The sequence below is a fragment of the Alosa sapidissima genome, chromosome 14 (assembly GCF_018492685.1).
Source record: "Alosa sapidissima isolate fAloSap1 chromosome 14, fAloSap1.pri, whole genome shotgun sequence".
Lineage (NCBI taxonomy): Eukaryota > Metazoa > Chordata > Actinopteri > Clupeiformes > Clupeidae > Alosa > Alosa sapidissima.
Window position 1 is genome coordinate 18,413,990 of NC_055970.1, and position 16,768 is coordinate 18,430,757.

Genomic DNA, 16,768 nt, shown 5'->3' on the forward strand with positions numbered 1-16,768 from the left:
GATTTGGTGTTTGTTTTGTTGGTGTGGGATGGGAGTTGCATGCTGGGCACTCCGAGGACGAAGGAGGGGGGGGGGGGGGGGGGGCTCTGTGTCCTCTCAGGGGGAATGTGTGGATCTGCCCCAGATAGTAGGACACACTGTGTGGTGCGTTTCCGTTGCTAAAGGCAAACAGCTAAGCTATCTGGGGCAGATGAATGTGCAGCGTTTGCACTCGCTCACCTGTATCTCTTTCTCATGTTGGACAGACGGTTCAGAGAGATGTGATCCAAAGGAGCGCTGCCACACCTGCAAACACAGTAACATCAAGGTCAGTCATATCACAGTGTGTGTGTGTGTGTGTGTGTGTATAAATGTGAGAGAGAGAGTGTTAGTGTGTGCTTGCAAGGGTTGCGTGAGACAATATGCATTAGGGGTGTAAAGGTACAGGTATTCGTACCGTACAGTTTAGGTCTCTATGGATTATTATAATTTTCCTAGCATTTGATAAATAACTGATTCATCAGGTCGAGATCAGGTCAACATTTCAAGTCCAAGAACAGTTCCTATTTTTTGGTCATGAACCCAGGGTGATGCCATTTCATTTAAGTGATGACATTCCATCTATTTCCCAGATTTTTTCTGGAAAATTAATGGAATGTCATGGAATAGATGGACTTTCCTATCTATTCGGGTCTTAACCCACTGCCACAACAGTGCTGCATGCAGGCAATAGCTGAGGATCTGAGGAAATGTTAGAATGTTAAATGGGGAACTATGCAGTTTGTTTGGCTTAATTTACCATAACTTAACAGCTTCGGAGTCATTGGAATGGTTATACGAGTTTTTCTGGGGTGAATGGTGGCCGTCTTGCTTCCCCCTAGCGTCTGTAAGCCGTAAAAAACAGCCTTGCAACTTTAGGTCGGCGAGCCACCGGACTGAGAAACATAAAGTCTCGCAGCCTCGTGATGTAACAAATTGCTTTACTGCACTACTACACACACATACATGCCAGGAAGCGGCTAAAACAAGGTAGTGATGGAGTTTCTCAGACATTCGTCATGGCAGAGTCAGCTAAAAGAAGCAGAGAGTGAGTAAACCGCTGCTGGAGGAACGGGGAAGAGGAAACAGCAGACTGACCAATTGAGGAGTGTTATAAAATATATACTCTAAAGCTGTAGGGAGAAAACAGCAAAGGCATTGCCAAAACTGCATAGTTTCCCTTTCAGATCATAAAAAGAAAAATAATACTCAAGTACTCAAATACTCAAAACAATTCAAGTGTGTGTGTGTGTGTGTGTGTGTGTGTGTGTGTGTGTGTGTGTGTGTGTGTGTGTGTGTGTGTGAATGTGACACATGAGTGTGTTTGTGTGTGCTTACAACTGTTGCGTGAGACAGCATGCATGAGTGTGTTTTTCCAAGAGTGTGAGGATGAACATGAGAGCTTCCCTCTTCCATCATCTTTGTTCTCAAAAAGCATGAATAATAACTTGGACAGCAAACTTCCTCCCCCGATGCACTCCATCCAAAAGGTTGTTCACCGCTCACAAATGCAAGGCATGCGTGTTCACAGTGCACATGAGGAAAAACAACCGCCAAATGTGCTCCTGGACGTGGAGCCAAGGCGGCCGAGATTGCTAGGTTAAGCATTACATAAGCGCATTTGAGGGGTGAAGGACGACGATGTTGATGATTATGTTGTTTTTGAGGATTCCATTTGGCTATGGCGCACGCTCCCCATGGAGATGCTGGGCGCTGAGCTATTCTCTCCTCCCCATGTGGCCTTCATTTCCAGTGTGCTCCAAAATAGCAGACTTCAATCACCAGCGAGCATTCTTGGATTCAAGCAAGGAGCAAGGATTCTTTTTTTTTTCTTTTTCGCAGCAACAATTATCATCTGCACCGCGCACTGCTGGGTGACAGATGGACACAAAAAACGCGGATCGCACTCAGGTCCGGGGTTATTGGATGCGGTCATGAACGCCAGCTCAGGAAATTCATGTCATTCCTGTTGGTTAAGAAATGGCCTGCTTTGAAACGCTGTCTCCCAAAAGGGACCTCAAGTTTTAGATAAAAACCTAAGAACCCCCCTTTTTTTACAGACCACAGGAGAATTTGACAAGCTCAACACAGAATGTCCATATGGACTAACGCTGATTTCTGGAAAACTTGAAAGACTTGAGCAGATGTGCTTGGTGGGTCGATTCTGCAGAACTGAATGAACTGAGTGAACACAACTACTGAGAACATAAACATGATGATAGAGAAGACTCAGAGACAGAGACACCGAATTAATGAGTGGTGTGTGTGTGTGTGTGTGTGTGTGTGTGTGTGTGTGTGAGAGAGAGTGTGAGTGAGTGTGAGTGAGTGAGTGTGTGTGTGTGTGTGTGTGAGAGAGTGTGAGTGAGTGTGAGTGAGTGAGTGAGAGTGAGAGAGTGAGAGAGAGAGAAACTGAATGAACTGGAGTGAACACAACTACTGAGAACATTAACATGATGGAGAAGCTGATGCATTTTGTTTGAGCCTTTAAACATTTCACTACCTACCATTTTTAGGTGAACTACAAATATATTTTAAATTAAACATACTTTACATCCCTAAAATACCTTTTCATTGGGTTTGTCAATTTACAGTGAAGGGCACAATGCTATGCTGAGGTATTGAAGGGGCTTTCTTCAGAGGGAATTAATGTTGGCCAACTGGTCAACAACAAGCTGCCAACGCACTGCAAAGGAGTGTGAAGATGGGTCATTTCTTATACTACTTCAGTAGTCCAACAGTATGATCAGAAACCTCTCTATCTATTCCCACCAAATGCATAAAGGCAGCAGAGCTCTGGCCCACAGCGCCTGGGTTTAGAAATGCTGAAAATTTCACAAAAACATCCGTTCCAACAGGAGGAGAAGTCTCTGTTGTGGTCTTTAATGGGGAGCGGGCGGCGGACATCTTTACCTCATTCTGCAGATGAAGGAGCGTCTGGAGCCCATACACATCCTCATGGAGGACTGCTGGCCTTCCTTCTTCACCGTGCCTGTCTTCAGGTCCAGGATACGGCCTGCAAGAGAACCCAGAGTCAGACAGTGTCCAATAACACACATGCACAGAGCTATACACCAAATGCACAGACATGCAGCAGCATATTATATGCACACAAATGAAGCTATGCCCTATTGAGACCACCAAGGTTTGCAATATAACACACATGTACTGCCCTCAAAAGAAGAACCTCCTCCTACTCAAAAGCAATTCTAATAGCCACAGGTGTAGAGTTTATTAAAAGCTGTGAGTCAGTGAGTGCAGAGAACTGTGTAGTGAGCTGGCTTTTGAGAGAGAGGCAGGAGAGGCACGAGGCTGTGTTAGTGTTTTTGTTTCCGAGGATCCTGCATCCGATCTCCTCCACTCTGTGGCAGCAGGGAAGGCCTCCGCTTGCCAATTTGGGAGGCGGTGCAGTGTTTTTGTGTGCTTGATGGCAGCGAAATGCGGCGTGGCAGGCGGTGGGGTGGGTGGTGAAGGGGGCTCGTGTTTGTTCCTGCCGGTGAGCAGCAGCAGGAGAGTGGCAGCCCTGTGCTGGGGCCCACTGGACAGAGAGAGCCACTGACCCAACACACACACACCCCCTACACACACAGCTCTGCCACTCTGGAGAGAGGGCCACTAGGGCAGGGGATAAGGGAGGGAGAGGGGCGGTTTCCTACACTGACCCAACACACACACACAACCCACACACACACACACACACACACCCACACACAAAACCCACCCTACACACACACACACACAAACACACACAACCACACACACACAACCTACACACACACCTCTGCCACTCGTGCGCCGTAAAGCATTAAAGGTGGGACTGTTCAGGGAAGAATGAGGACTTGTGGTGACCTGGCTTGCTAGGTAGGTACGAAAGGAAATCCTGTCAGCTAAATGCTAATGTGGCAAAAGAGCAGTGGACAGCTGTTGATCGACGAAGAGAAACCGCTGCCTTGATGTTGCCAATTAACTTCCCAAGGCAGACCAAAATTCATATATAGACATCATGCATTAAATACCATACCTATATCATTACAAATAAATATAGATATCTTCCAAAATACTATTAATTTCCACTCCATAAAATACATTATCAAAGCACATTATTTAGATACCAATGCATCAGTATTTACTGCATTTGCTGAAAGCGTTCATTCAAGTAAATTGAAATGGCACTATGGGGAAATGTTAATGAACTTAATGACACTCATGCTTGATCAGTACAGCTCCATGTGAATTTATGGGACTTCAGTTGCTCTCTGATCACCTCCTGCTTCGCTCCCATCATCATGTTACCATGGACAATCAGACACCAAAGAGGGAGCCTGACGAGGCTTTTCACAAACTGAGCAGATGTTTTACTGTAATCGAATTAGATCCCAAAATTAAACTGTTTTTCCTCTCTTCGTCACTTTAATGGGAAAAATGGAACAAATAGCCCAGGCGCAGGGAAAATGTTCCATCACAAAAAACGCCCTGACAATGACCGCTTCTGCGATTCTGCGATTCCTCGCTCTGGACTCAGGGTGCTTGAGGACGGAGGACGGCATGATCTAAGCTCATAGCCATTTCCATAAACAAATTATCGACGGCACCACTTAGAACAAAAAATGTGAAGAAACCTATTCCTTTGCACAAGACACACAACTCATGACAGCTGTTGAAATCCCCAGGAGTGGATCTCTGTCTCATACTGGTCCCTGTTCTCGCGTACAGATGCAAAATATGCAGGATTCATTAAAAAAGCTCTGTAAATAAGAAGGCAAATTTAAGACCAATGTGAAAGCGGAGGACAGCGGAAAACCTATGGGCTGGGTCTGGCCGCGATCTCTTGATTCTCAAAACAAAATAGGCCATTTCAAACCATCTCAAATAACGCTTAAGTTCATAAGAATGTAATTAGTGTCTCAATGCACAAAAGATGCCCCACGTCACAACGTGTCAAAAACGGCTTTAGCCGAGCAAGACCACAGATGACTGACACCCAGTATGGCATGAGCCTTCCCTATGCTTGAGAGAGGCATGGAGACGAGATTAATTATCCCTGTTTATCAGGGAGGGCTTGATGAAAACCAGAGAGCGGAGGAATTTGAGGGGTCAGCACAAGGGATGCTGAAGCACAGAGAGAATAATGTAGCAAGCTGAGTGAGATTTAAGCTGATTTCTGGGACTATGTGAATGTGACGTAAACAAAAACCGCTAGCCTTGTCAGCGTCATTACAGCATGCTATTTTTCTTCCACCACAGGAATGAACATATTACATTACATTACATTACATTTGGCTGACGCATTTTTAGCCAAAGCGACTAACAACATGGTAAACAGTTTAAGTTTTAGAGCAATTCTCAACAATTTTAGGACAACAAACAAAAACATTAGAGTACAGTAAGAATAAGTGCATCAGTGAGTGCTGTTTTTAACAGTTACTTGTCAGTTTAAGACGGCTGGTGAGTGCTAGGATCAGTAAGACTTGTTGTAAGTGTTGCTATGAGAGGAGATGTTCTCTAAAGAGCTGGGTCTACAGGAGTTTTTTGAAAATGGAGAAGGATGTCCCTGCCCTTGTAGGAACTGGCAGTGTGTTCCACCAAAGAGGAACAACAGATGAGAAAAGTTTGGATTGGCTTGAGCGTACCGGTGGTAGAGCTAGACGTCGTTCGTCTGAGGAGCGCAGCGGTCTGGAGGTAGCGTATGTCTGTATGAGGGCATTCAAGTAGGTGGGAGCAGAACCGGAGACTACTTTGTAGGCAAGCGTTAGAGCCTTGAATTTGATGCGGGCCGCCATAGGTAGCCAGTGTAGCTGGATGAGCAGCGGGGTAACATGTGCCCTTTTGGGTTGGTTGTAGACCAGGCGAGCCGCCGCGTTCTGGATCATCTGAAGTGGTTTCACAGCGCAGGCTGGGAGACCTGTCAGGAGGGCATTGCAGTAGTCGAGTTGTGAGATGACTATTGCCTGACTATTGCGTGGGCTTGAACATATGAAACTGACATCGGGAAAATACTTAGTAACAACTCTCTGCTTTTGATTTGTTTGATGAGATCACGACGAAAGATCCCTGTTTAGCTAACAAACAGCTCTCAGGACTCCTGACGTGGCTTCTAGTAATCACCGTCAGAGAGGCGTTCGGCCATATTCCATTGTTTAATTTCCGGATGAGTAAGGTTTTGTTTCGGCTTAGCCGCCCACCGGTTATTTCGCAGAGCATCGGTGTTATTGTAAGGGCTCTTTTGCGTGGGCTTGAACATCTTTCGACCCAACGGCCCTTTTTGCCTGGGCCGTTCCCGCCGCTGCTCTCGGCAGGTGTGCCCGTTTGCTTTGGAGCGCGTTCCTCGCTGACCCCCGAGAAGATGCGGCGGGGTGCAGAGGCTGGACAAACAGCCCTATCTGCCACTTCATCTCCCCGCACCACTGGTGATGCAGCCTCGACCGCCCCTCTATCAGAGAGCCCTGTGTGTGTGTGTGTGTGTGGCGGTTGGCAAGAGGTGCGTTTATCTGCAGGAAAACAAGAGGAAATGAGGAACGCTCCCAGGGATGGCCCACCAGCTTGACTCCTTCAGGAGGACGTCCAAGCAAAATGAACATGCTGGAGAAAAAGAGATGGACCCAGCACGACGTCCGAGAAGTGTCCGTGATCAAGCACACACAGCATCTGGAGTTTCACATGATGGCGGTACAGTGAAATACGACATTTCTTTGTTGGGGGGGGCTCAAACTCAACACAGCTGCGTGTGTGTGTGTGTGTGTGTGTGTATGTATATATATATATATATATATATATATATATATATATATATATATATATATATATATATATATATATATATATATATATATATATATTTCAGTTAATACAAAACAACAAAACCACCCAACACAGACCCAAGTGTAAACAAGCAACCACCGCCACAAAACGATTTGTATGCCACCAACTTTAAAATTGCTTGCTGTTCAGAGGAAATTAAAAGGCTTCTGAAAAGTAATTCACTAATTAACTCAAATTAATGCGCCTAGTATGCAATCAAGGGACTTATAGAGTGAAGACTGATCCTTTTCATGTGAACGGTGACTGGGACTGGTTTGAAATCCCGTCATCTTTTGATGGATGGCATAACAAGTGACAGAGGAGGCAAAAACTCCATTTTTCAACCAGGAGAGACTTGGTGTCAGCCGTTCAAGACCAGTGATTACTTCTCATCAATTACACATGCCAGTCACACCGGCAGAGTCCCCCCTGCCACAGGCGTACTAGACGAACGAGCCAGGGCTGCCTGCATTTATATGGGGTTATCAAAACCTCATCAGAATGCTTCAACATTTTTGCCTGGACATTAGTCAAGGACAACATTCATTTAGAGACAGGAGGGCGACAAACAAAAATACCACCCACACACACACACACACACACACACACACACAGACGAGACCGTTTTCAATTTCGAGATTGGCAGTAAACATTCCAGTTGGCTCATCAGAAGTAATCTGAAACATTCTAATTCTTCTCCTCTGGACGTGTACTGCATCTCTGTCCGAGTGCAAGCAGAGAGCACTGTGCGCGCGTGAACCACACAGACTTGTCACTTCACCACTGGAGGAACATCAAGCTCGACAGAAATAAGATTATAGTCCCGAGTCATACACACATTAGGTCACACCTGTTAAAAAGCATTAACGGTGATGTCTGATTCACACAATATGTCAACACAGGCACTGCGAGAACATTACCAAGAGCTGCTTTAACACTGATAAGGGCAACCACAAGAAAGCCATAACAGGCCTGGCAAGTTTACTGCTAGGGGATAATACGGTATGACAGAGCTCTGGCATACACATGGCAGACCTTTAAGGGATCTTGGGGGGGGGGGGGTACAAAGTAGCCGTGCTGAAAACAGGAAAACAAAGCAGCAGCCGTTCCAAACCACGTTAGTTCCAGCCAATCTCCTAATTAAATTTTTGACCGGGGTGCCCGCTCGATGGCCTTGACTTCAGACAATGAGAGCGGAAGTGTCTGTGCCATCTGCAATGATCAAGACGAATGAGCAGGGGATTATATGTTCTGCATTACATGATTTATCCCCTTAATCTCTTCCATTTCACACACAGCGCTGAAATTGCTTCCCATTTTCAGAAGTGTCTGTTAAAAGGCTCCTTCGGTCACTCTCGTTCCCCGAGCTCACAGCGCCCTCTAGTGTAGGGCTGTGGTCATCAACACCACCACCACCACCCCCTTGGTTTATGCTGCTTCGAGAGATCAGACAGCAATTTCTGCCGGGTAACAATATACCCCAGAACTAATCACAGCAATATCAAGCATTAAGAGTGTGGCGAGAAGGGAATCTTGCAAAACAATAGTGGCCTGAGATGGGTTCACCAATCACAAGAGCAATACCGGTAAGTGTAGTGATCCAGCAGAGAGAGAGATGGAGAGGACATGCGAGGACAAATTGCCCAGTGTCAGGTCAGTCTGCTCCTTGTTGTCGACATTCCTAGCGTCTGGGGCTCCGGAGAGGGAAAGCAGGCGGTGGGCGGCGGGCGCTCTTACCAGTCATGGAGTTCTCCGAAGTGCTGAGCTGCTCCCTGAGCTTGTCCACGTCATCGGGGTGGACCTGCTCGTAGAGCGTGCTGCCCAGCCACTCGGACTGGGGATGGTTCAGCACGGGCGTCACCGAGTCCGACACGTAGATCACCCGCCCCGTCTCGGCCGCCACTACAAACAGGAAACCGTCAGCTGCCTCCAGGATCAGGTGCTTCAGCTCCTGCAGAGTGCAGAATGACACAGACAGACGACTGAGGACTGACCTCTAGGATACAATCATACCCGAATGTTCTATTTCCATTTATATTTTTTGGTTGTTTATTTATTTATTTATCCATTTATGAGGACACCACAGAGCAATAGACAGTTCTGTAAATGTGCCAGTGTTGTAGCTCATATCACAAGGGTAAGCCCCTGAGTGACACAGGTAAGTGTTCTCTGGACTAGACACCGCAGACAAACAAGCAAGCAAGCGCATGTGAACGCGCACACAGACACATGTGTTCGGACCTACAGTATTTTTTAATTATTGCCACATCACATAGAGCAAGTGCGGATTTAGATTTAGGATCTAAGGATTAGATGACATGGTTCTGTTTTATTCCATGCAAGTTAAAAGCCTCTGGGGTTTAGCGTCTGCATTCATATACCCTCAGACGAAGCAATTTAGCAGCTGATCACACGCTCACCTTTATCTATTCATAATAAATAGACATCAGAATTTGCAAATGCTAAAATAAGTACACTCATGCGGCAGAGTGTCAGGTGAAGTCGCGACTCATCATCTCCACTCTACCCTCTCCTTTTTCTACTCATAATAAACAGACATTAGAATTGCAAATGGTAAAATAAGTACACTTGTATGGCACAGTGTCAGGCAAAGCTGTGACCATCCACTCTACCAAAGACACATTTCCACATTTGTGGACAATAATAATAATAATAATAATAATAATAGTAATATCATCATCATCATCATCATCATTACCTGTTCGGTGAGGAAGGAGGGCTTGTAGGCTCCGTCGGTGGAGGTGTTCCCGGTGCCCCTCATGGACTTCATGTGCGACACGGCCATGCGCAGGATGGTCAGCTTGTCGGGCTTGCGAGCCAGGGCGCTGCAGGTGGGCACCATGTCTGACAGCTCTGTGATGTACTGGGTCATCTTGTTGCGTCTGCGGCGCTCGATCTCACTGTGGTTTTCCCTGCACGAAGGAAAAAGGGCAGGTGCAGGCTATTACTGCCGTGCTGTTCTGTGTATGCAAACGTAGGCTGCTGTATATACTCACTGGGACACCTACACCTACCCCTCATCTGGAATCTGAGTTTCTTAAACTTTTACGACTAAGTCACTAAAATCATTTATGGAGTAATAAACTCTGACAATAAACTAAATATTATTGCTTTTGAGAAGAGGGGGTATTGTCTTGCGTCTGTGGTATTGTGTGCAATTCTCTGAGGATATAAACACAGAAATATAAGTACATTCATTACATTTGTCAATATACATTGGACTGGGGGACACAAACAGACCATTCACAAAACATGCACGACTTGCTCAGAAGATGAGAAATAGAACGGTGCCGCAAGCAGTCCTCTCGCTCAATTCTTTTTCACAAAGAGGATTGGAAATCTTGAAAGTCACCCTGACCATTACAGCGCTACAATTTTTAAAGAGCATAAGAACAGTGGACGACAGAAGAGAGACAGAAAAGCCCTTTTCATGTCGATAATGCTCCTTCCCCACTCTTGAACAGTTCAAAGCACCTTTTAATTTCTATGCTTCAGTGGGAGGTAATGAATTCCTTTTTTTTGTATTCTCAGGGCCTATGAGTTGAATGGTTAGCATGAGGACAAGAGAGAGATATGGCCTGGCTGCTGAAACATTCCTGAGACCTGCCGGCTGATGCAGGGCTCTGACAGTGTCCTAAGGCACCTAGTGCCTCAACACTAGCCGTCCTCTGCCTCCATCACAAGATAGCCCTACCTGGCATATCTCTCTTTATCAGCAGGGATCTGATCATCATCATACCTGAAAACAAAAGTGAGAGCGTATTAGACACATGATTTATTCCTCACAGATATTTCAGCTTTTTTTTTTTTTTTTTTATCACATCCTTGCCATCTGTATGGAACACAATATTTATGAGTCTATGTCAGCTAGCTGGTAAAAGCGTTTGATGTGTAGAAATGAACACAAAATGCATTTTTGGAGTTTTTTTCGTACTCGTCACAAGTAAATGACTCAACTAAGGATGAATGATCGAACATGAGATATTAACATGCTATGGAAAAATGTGTCTGCATCCACCTCTAAATTGCTTGATGCATAAGCTGCTTGTTGTGGGCAAAGTAACAGTATCAGTTTGTTTCATTCTTTCAGTGACTAGGCTTATATGTGTGCAAGCCAAGCTGCCCCTCACAACCTGGCACTAGCTTTTGGCAGGAGGGGGATCCACAGGTTACCATGGAGACCTAAAAGGGCAGGCAGACTAGAACATCTGTGGTTGGTCAAAACCATTGTAAGACTTCAGGCACTGCTTTGCCAGAGAGGGTAATACACTGTGATCCATAATTCTTGCAGGTCACGAAATCGTGTCCAGATCAATATACATCAGTGTTTATCAGTAAGGTTTCACCCTGCAGGGGGGCAGGGAAAAAAGTGAGTTGTGCTTCTTCGTTTCTCCAACAGAGGGCACTGTCTTCACTTCACTGTTGTGCCTCAAGTTAACAGAAACAGACTTTGCTGGCAGGGGATTAAAAGGGATGCGAGTCCTTCAAAGAGAACATGAATTAAAAAACGGAAACATCATGCTAAAGAGAAAACAAAATATGATGAATGTTTGAGATGGCACAGCACCAAGCAGATGTCAAGTTGAAGGACAGAATGCAGCAAATAATGACTGAAAAATCTCAGAAATCTCAGACAAATGTTGAGATGGCATAATGGATGTCATCAGCTGATATATCCATGAAATATACAGATGCTGGAATGCTTCTATATGTCTAATGTACATGGACAGAAAAGTACTAATCCCTAATCCTAATTACTAATCCCTTACAAACACCACATCACAGTGCTAACACGTCTGCAGCATACAGTCATCTTGTGGAAGAAATCCACATGCATGAAGACCCTTTCCTCACCTTGAGAATTTGCTGGGCCCTTCCCCGTCCTCATCGTCAAAGTCCATTCTGTGGAGCAATTATGATAAAGCAAAGCACATTTACCTCCATGGTCAATACCCCACTCCTCTCACAGACTATTATGATAAAGCAAAGCACTTTACCTCCACGTTCCACACTGCGCTCCTCTCACACAAGTATTTTATTATATTATAGCATTATATTATAGCATTATATAATTTTATTTAAATAATAAAAACAATAACAGCAGAGCTGCTGTTTATAATATGAGCTGAGAGTAGAGATACGAAAACACCAGGTAGCAATGATCTAAGAGGCCATAAACATAAACAGCAATCAATACTGTGTACAGACTCCACCTTGTTTATGCTCAATATTTCCTGTATAGACAACAAGAAAATGTATTCCTGTGCAGCAGAATGGAGGCAGCTTAGTTAGCTGGCAAGAAAAGGCATTTAGTATGTTGAACTATCAGTGTCATTCCAGGCAAGGGTTTACCATGCTGCCCCATACAGTGGATTTAACCAGGAAGCCAATATGGATAAAAATCCAGTCACCAAACACCAGGGATGGGAAAACAAAATCCACCCAGCAAAGCTGCCAAATGCTTTTTCACTTAAATGCCTTTGGGTGATGAGGACTTGCTTTGTATTCCTAAATATCAGCCTCCACAGGAAGAGAGTGAGTTGGGTTAACTAAACTAGACTTCTGGGGGGACGGAGAGACATGTGTGCTTTTTCAATGAATAATATGTATTATTTATGAACTCAATAATATCAATTTACATAAAATAAACACTGTCTGGCTTTTCATTTTGCATTTTTTTTAATTGCACTGTAGGGAAAACCATTTTAATTTAGAATACTTTTTGTAATATGCATGAATACTTAGTGTATTGTGTGTGTGTGTGTGTGTGTGTGTGTGTGTGTGTGTGTGTGTGTGTGTGTGTGTGTGTGTGTGTGTGTGTGTGTGTGTGAAAATTGCAACATGTTGCAAATTTTCTGTTCATTCCAAATATAGCTGAAATTATTTCATCTGGCTCTGAATCAGGGTGTGCCCCGACACAAGATTACTGGCTTAGCTGGGCAACTACACCAAAGGGAACTTTCTTCTCCCAACATTTTGATTAAATCCTCCCTGCTCCTATAATATTTCTCATACAGACATACAACAGATGTATTCGTAGAATTAAAATGCTATGCCAGAGGACTGGGTTGAGCTTGGCGTCCAACAGATCCCTTCTGGCCCCTAAGCAGAGCCAGTTTCGCTGGAACTGGAAGTCCAGTTCTACTAAACGTGGCAAGTGATACTAGCCGCTCTTCCTTCTGCATAATCCTTAAGATCACTCAATCATGTCAATTTCCTGCATGACACAAATCTCTAATGCAATTTCTTGCCTCCTCTCATCAACATTCCCATTCTAAGGAGCCAGTTTGACTTAATCACTTCACATGTTCACCTGCCTTCTCTTATCACCACTAAGCTTTGATCATACAGAACCAGTTATAGGTAAAACAGCCGTTTATTGTGTAACAGAAAGCCAGACACAGACGACCCTTGGTGTGTGTCTACTTGAAAGGAATGTAGATTTTACTCATTTCCATTCCAGGAGATCATGACTGACCAAACTGACCACAGTTCCTCTCTCCTCGGAAGTAGAGAGGTCATTATTTATATAAAAAAAAAAAAAATCTCATTGGCTGCAGGCAGTCGAAAGGGCAAGGAGAGAGAGACGTATAGTTTAACCAGCTGGCAGATAATGGCTTCTGGAATGATGAGCTCCATAGTGAAAGGTGTGGGTGTGAGAGAGCTGAATGTAGTAACCATCATTTCCATTCCCTGGGTTAGGAGCTCATTTATAAATGAACAGCGTGTCTGTGAATATCAGCCTCAATGGTGCAGCCAAAAAAAGAGCAGCACAATTTGCTTTTATTGCAGCAGCCCTGATAATCCATAACCAATAACAAATTAGAAAAACAAATTCCATCAAAAAGAGTGTGTGGTTTCTGCTGAAATGTTGCCACAAGTGTGCATTAGGTTCTCTTGACTGTGGAAATAATTCTTAGAAAGAGAGATGCATTTGCCAATGTGTGCTACATACTGGCTAAGAATAAGAGGAAATACCATGTCTGTTTAGAAAGTCAAATAAGACTCAAACAAGGCTGAAATTGAATCTACTGGTTCTGCTGCCAAATGTTGTCAAACTCTGGAGTTTGGCAGAAAAGCTACCTCATTAAATTCTGACCAAAGTCAACAAAGCCTCTCATTCCAACACGCTCAAATTCAGAATATATATATATATATAATCAAACTAATCCTTCCTTACACTGACACAACAGAAAGTGGCAAGTAAGATGGACTCCCATTATGACATCCCCATCCAATCTTCTGAGGTCTATGCCTTGAGTCACTTGATGCTGTACATGCTCTTAAAACACCCTCTCATTCCCCGTCCACCCGTCACCTGATGTGACCACAGGCCATTTTTTTTCTCTATTTATCAGATGCTTTGTGGTCTGCAAGTGATATTCAGACTTGAAGTAAGTTCTGGCAACTTGTCTCTTATCTCTCCAGAGATCCTCCACTGATTCAAATGTTTCCATTCAACTATCATCAAGTAACACAGACTGATCTCAACCCAAAACACAGCCTGATGTCAAAACAACGTGACAGCACAAGCCTAAACAAAGGCAAGACATCCATCTATCTGTGTGCCTATTGTGTAAATACAAAAGGACTAAAGTAGAACCAGAAAACATAACATCAGCGAGTCCCACCCAGTGCTTGAGGCCCGATGGCTGGGCAGTCTCTCCACGGCAGCTGCCTTGGACCCAGCACAGTCTCCCTGAGCACAACTCAAACAGGCACAATCAGAGCGCTTGTTGAATCAGGTGCTGAAGTGTTTGGTTTGGGCCTCAGGAGAGCAGTTTGGTGGAGGTTGTGGTGGAAGACTGGGTTTGAAGCAGTATGAATATGTGTGTGTGTGTATTGTACTCACCCGCCCGATCTTCTCTTGCCTCCTCTGCCTGGCATGGACCCGGCCATTCTGACCTGGCCCACGCCCACCACTGCACCAGGCATCGCCACCGGCCCTGGGAGATCTGTGCCCATTTCTGCAGGCCACAAACAACAACAACAACAACAAGACAACACACACTGTCACATCCACAGTTCATCTAGTCAGCCTTGCCTCCCTCCCTCCCTCCCTCCCTCCCTCCAACATCTCTACATCCAGCCTGCCATGGATAGGCTAAACAAACCCACATAGACCTCCTGTTGGAACCAGCTCCTGTGTTAATATTTGATCCCGTTACAGTATGCGATCTCTGTGATCATTCCCTGCAAAGACGAGTTCACCTTGTTTATGTATTTATGAAGAGCTGCCAGAGCCTCGTGCGGCCCTACAGATTTCAGCTGCACAGAATGTGGGTTACAGTAACGCAAGTGCACGGAGGAAGTTAATGTGAGGCATGACTTTAGGGAGATGGACTGATCCATAGCTGCGCTAACTGATTAAAGCCTTTGAGGTCAAACTCATTAATCAGTGCATTGGGGTTTGTTTTGAGGGGGGGGTGGGGGGGGGGGGGGGGGTGGACAAGGCTTCTCCTTTTCAATCATCTCTGACAAGTCCAAGGTTGTTTCTTTTACTCTTCCAGCAGTCAGCACAGCATTCGCAGGCAGTCTTAATAACCCCAGGCAATTTACCATTCCATCAACTCCTAGAAAAGCCGTTTGGCCACCTGAGACTCCCACAGCAACAGCTCCAGTGGTGCACCGCTTTAATGTCAGCGTGTTTGCAAAACATTGGAAACAAATCTATGTCATTTTGTATGCGGTATGATAAATGCCATTCCTTAGAGAGCATGCTGCAGGAACGCTTTCCCCAATTAGACCTGACCACAGAAAGATTTCCCAGAATACCTCCACGAACAGCACACAGGCTAGCTCTCGTACCACCTTGCTAACAGCATTTTCTGCACTTAGCTTACTTATGCTACCATGGGGGGAGAGGAAGCAAATAATGAGCTTCAGTGCACTACATGCTGCAATTTTCAATAGGACAACTACCATTTCTAGCAAACAGCATGAGATTTCTATGATCCGAACATTATCATAATTTACTACAACAAATAGGCTACTAGCCTTTGTGCAGTCTCGGCATTTGCTCCCTCGGCTGAATCCATAATGAGGGCTGAAAAGCAATTTATTTCGTATGCAAAGGAGGCAGGAGATTTCAACAAACTGATTAACAACTGGGATTCCAGTCATACAAGAGACGAGTATGAAACAATATTCAAAGACCGTCTCCTTTAAGAGCACTTCTGCATGCAAATGCAGGAATCCAATAGCACTGGGTGTTCCATACGAGAATTTTGAAATGGACCATTAATGAAACTGCATCAAATATTGGCTGCAAAAGACAGATGCTGAGCCCATTTTTCTTCAAATGGGAACCTGTCTTGTCCACCATTCCAACCTCAAAACTCACAAAAAAATACAAATAAAAACACACACATTGAAGTCTGCTCATCTCAAAATGTGTTGGTCACAAAGCACCTGACTGCCTGTTTTTGTCTCTTATCTTTCTCTCTATACTCCTGCAAAATTAGCCGAGCTACTGTAGTATGGCTTTGTGGTGTGTGTGTGTGTGTGTGTGTGTGTGCGCGCGTGTGCGTGTGTATAATGTAATGTAATGTGATGGGTGAAGGCTGAAACTGTTCCTAAAGTCTCGGTGGCTGTCTCCACTCTCCCTGCCTACATACCTTGGTTGCCTCTGAATAACACCATGAGTCACAATTGACAGAGGCGCCTTCAGCAGACCCAGACCACACATTGGGTCCACGCAGAAGGCCGCAACATGTAACTAAAAGCTATTCGCTTCAAAACGGAGTTTCTGAAATTAATTGATAACTGAACTGTAGTGTAGCAATCAGCTGGCATTTCTGTTCAATGATTCAACTTTGCTGTGCTTATTTGGAAATGGCACACTGTGTCAATCTTTTCTCCTCGTTTTCAACAAAGCCCCGGCACTCCTGATAAAAGTCGTCTGGTTGGGTAAAACAGTAACTGAACCATGGCA

General features: G+C 44.7%; 1 protein-coding gene across 1 annotated transcript in view; it reads right to left on the reverse strand.

Annotated features, from left to right (window-relative positions):
- arnt2 (aryl-hydrocarbon receptor nuclear translocator 2) overlaps positions 1-16,768 on the reverse strand; it is a 39,735-nt gene that overhangs the window by 21,238 nt on the left and 1,729 nt on the right. Inside the window, 6 exon segments of the mRNA XM_042061321.1 lie at positions 220-285; positions 2,929-3,031; positions 8,551-8,764; positions 9,533-9,746; positions 11,689-11,736; positions 14,687-14,801. Coding sequence (XP_041917255.1) covers positions 220-285; positions 2,929-3,031; positions 8,551-8,764; positions 9,533-9,746; positions 11,689-11,736; positions 14,687-14,801 — 760 coding nt within the window.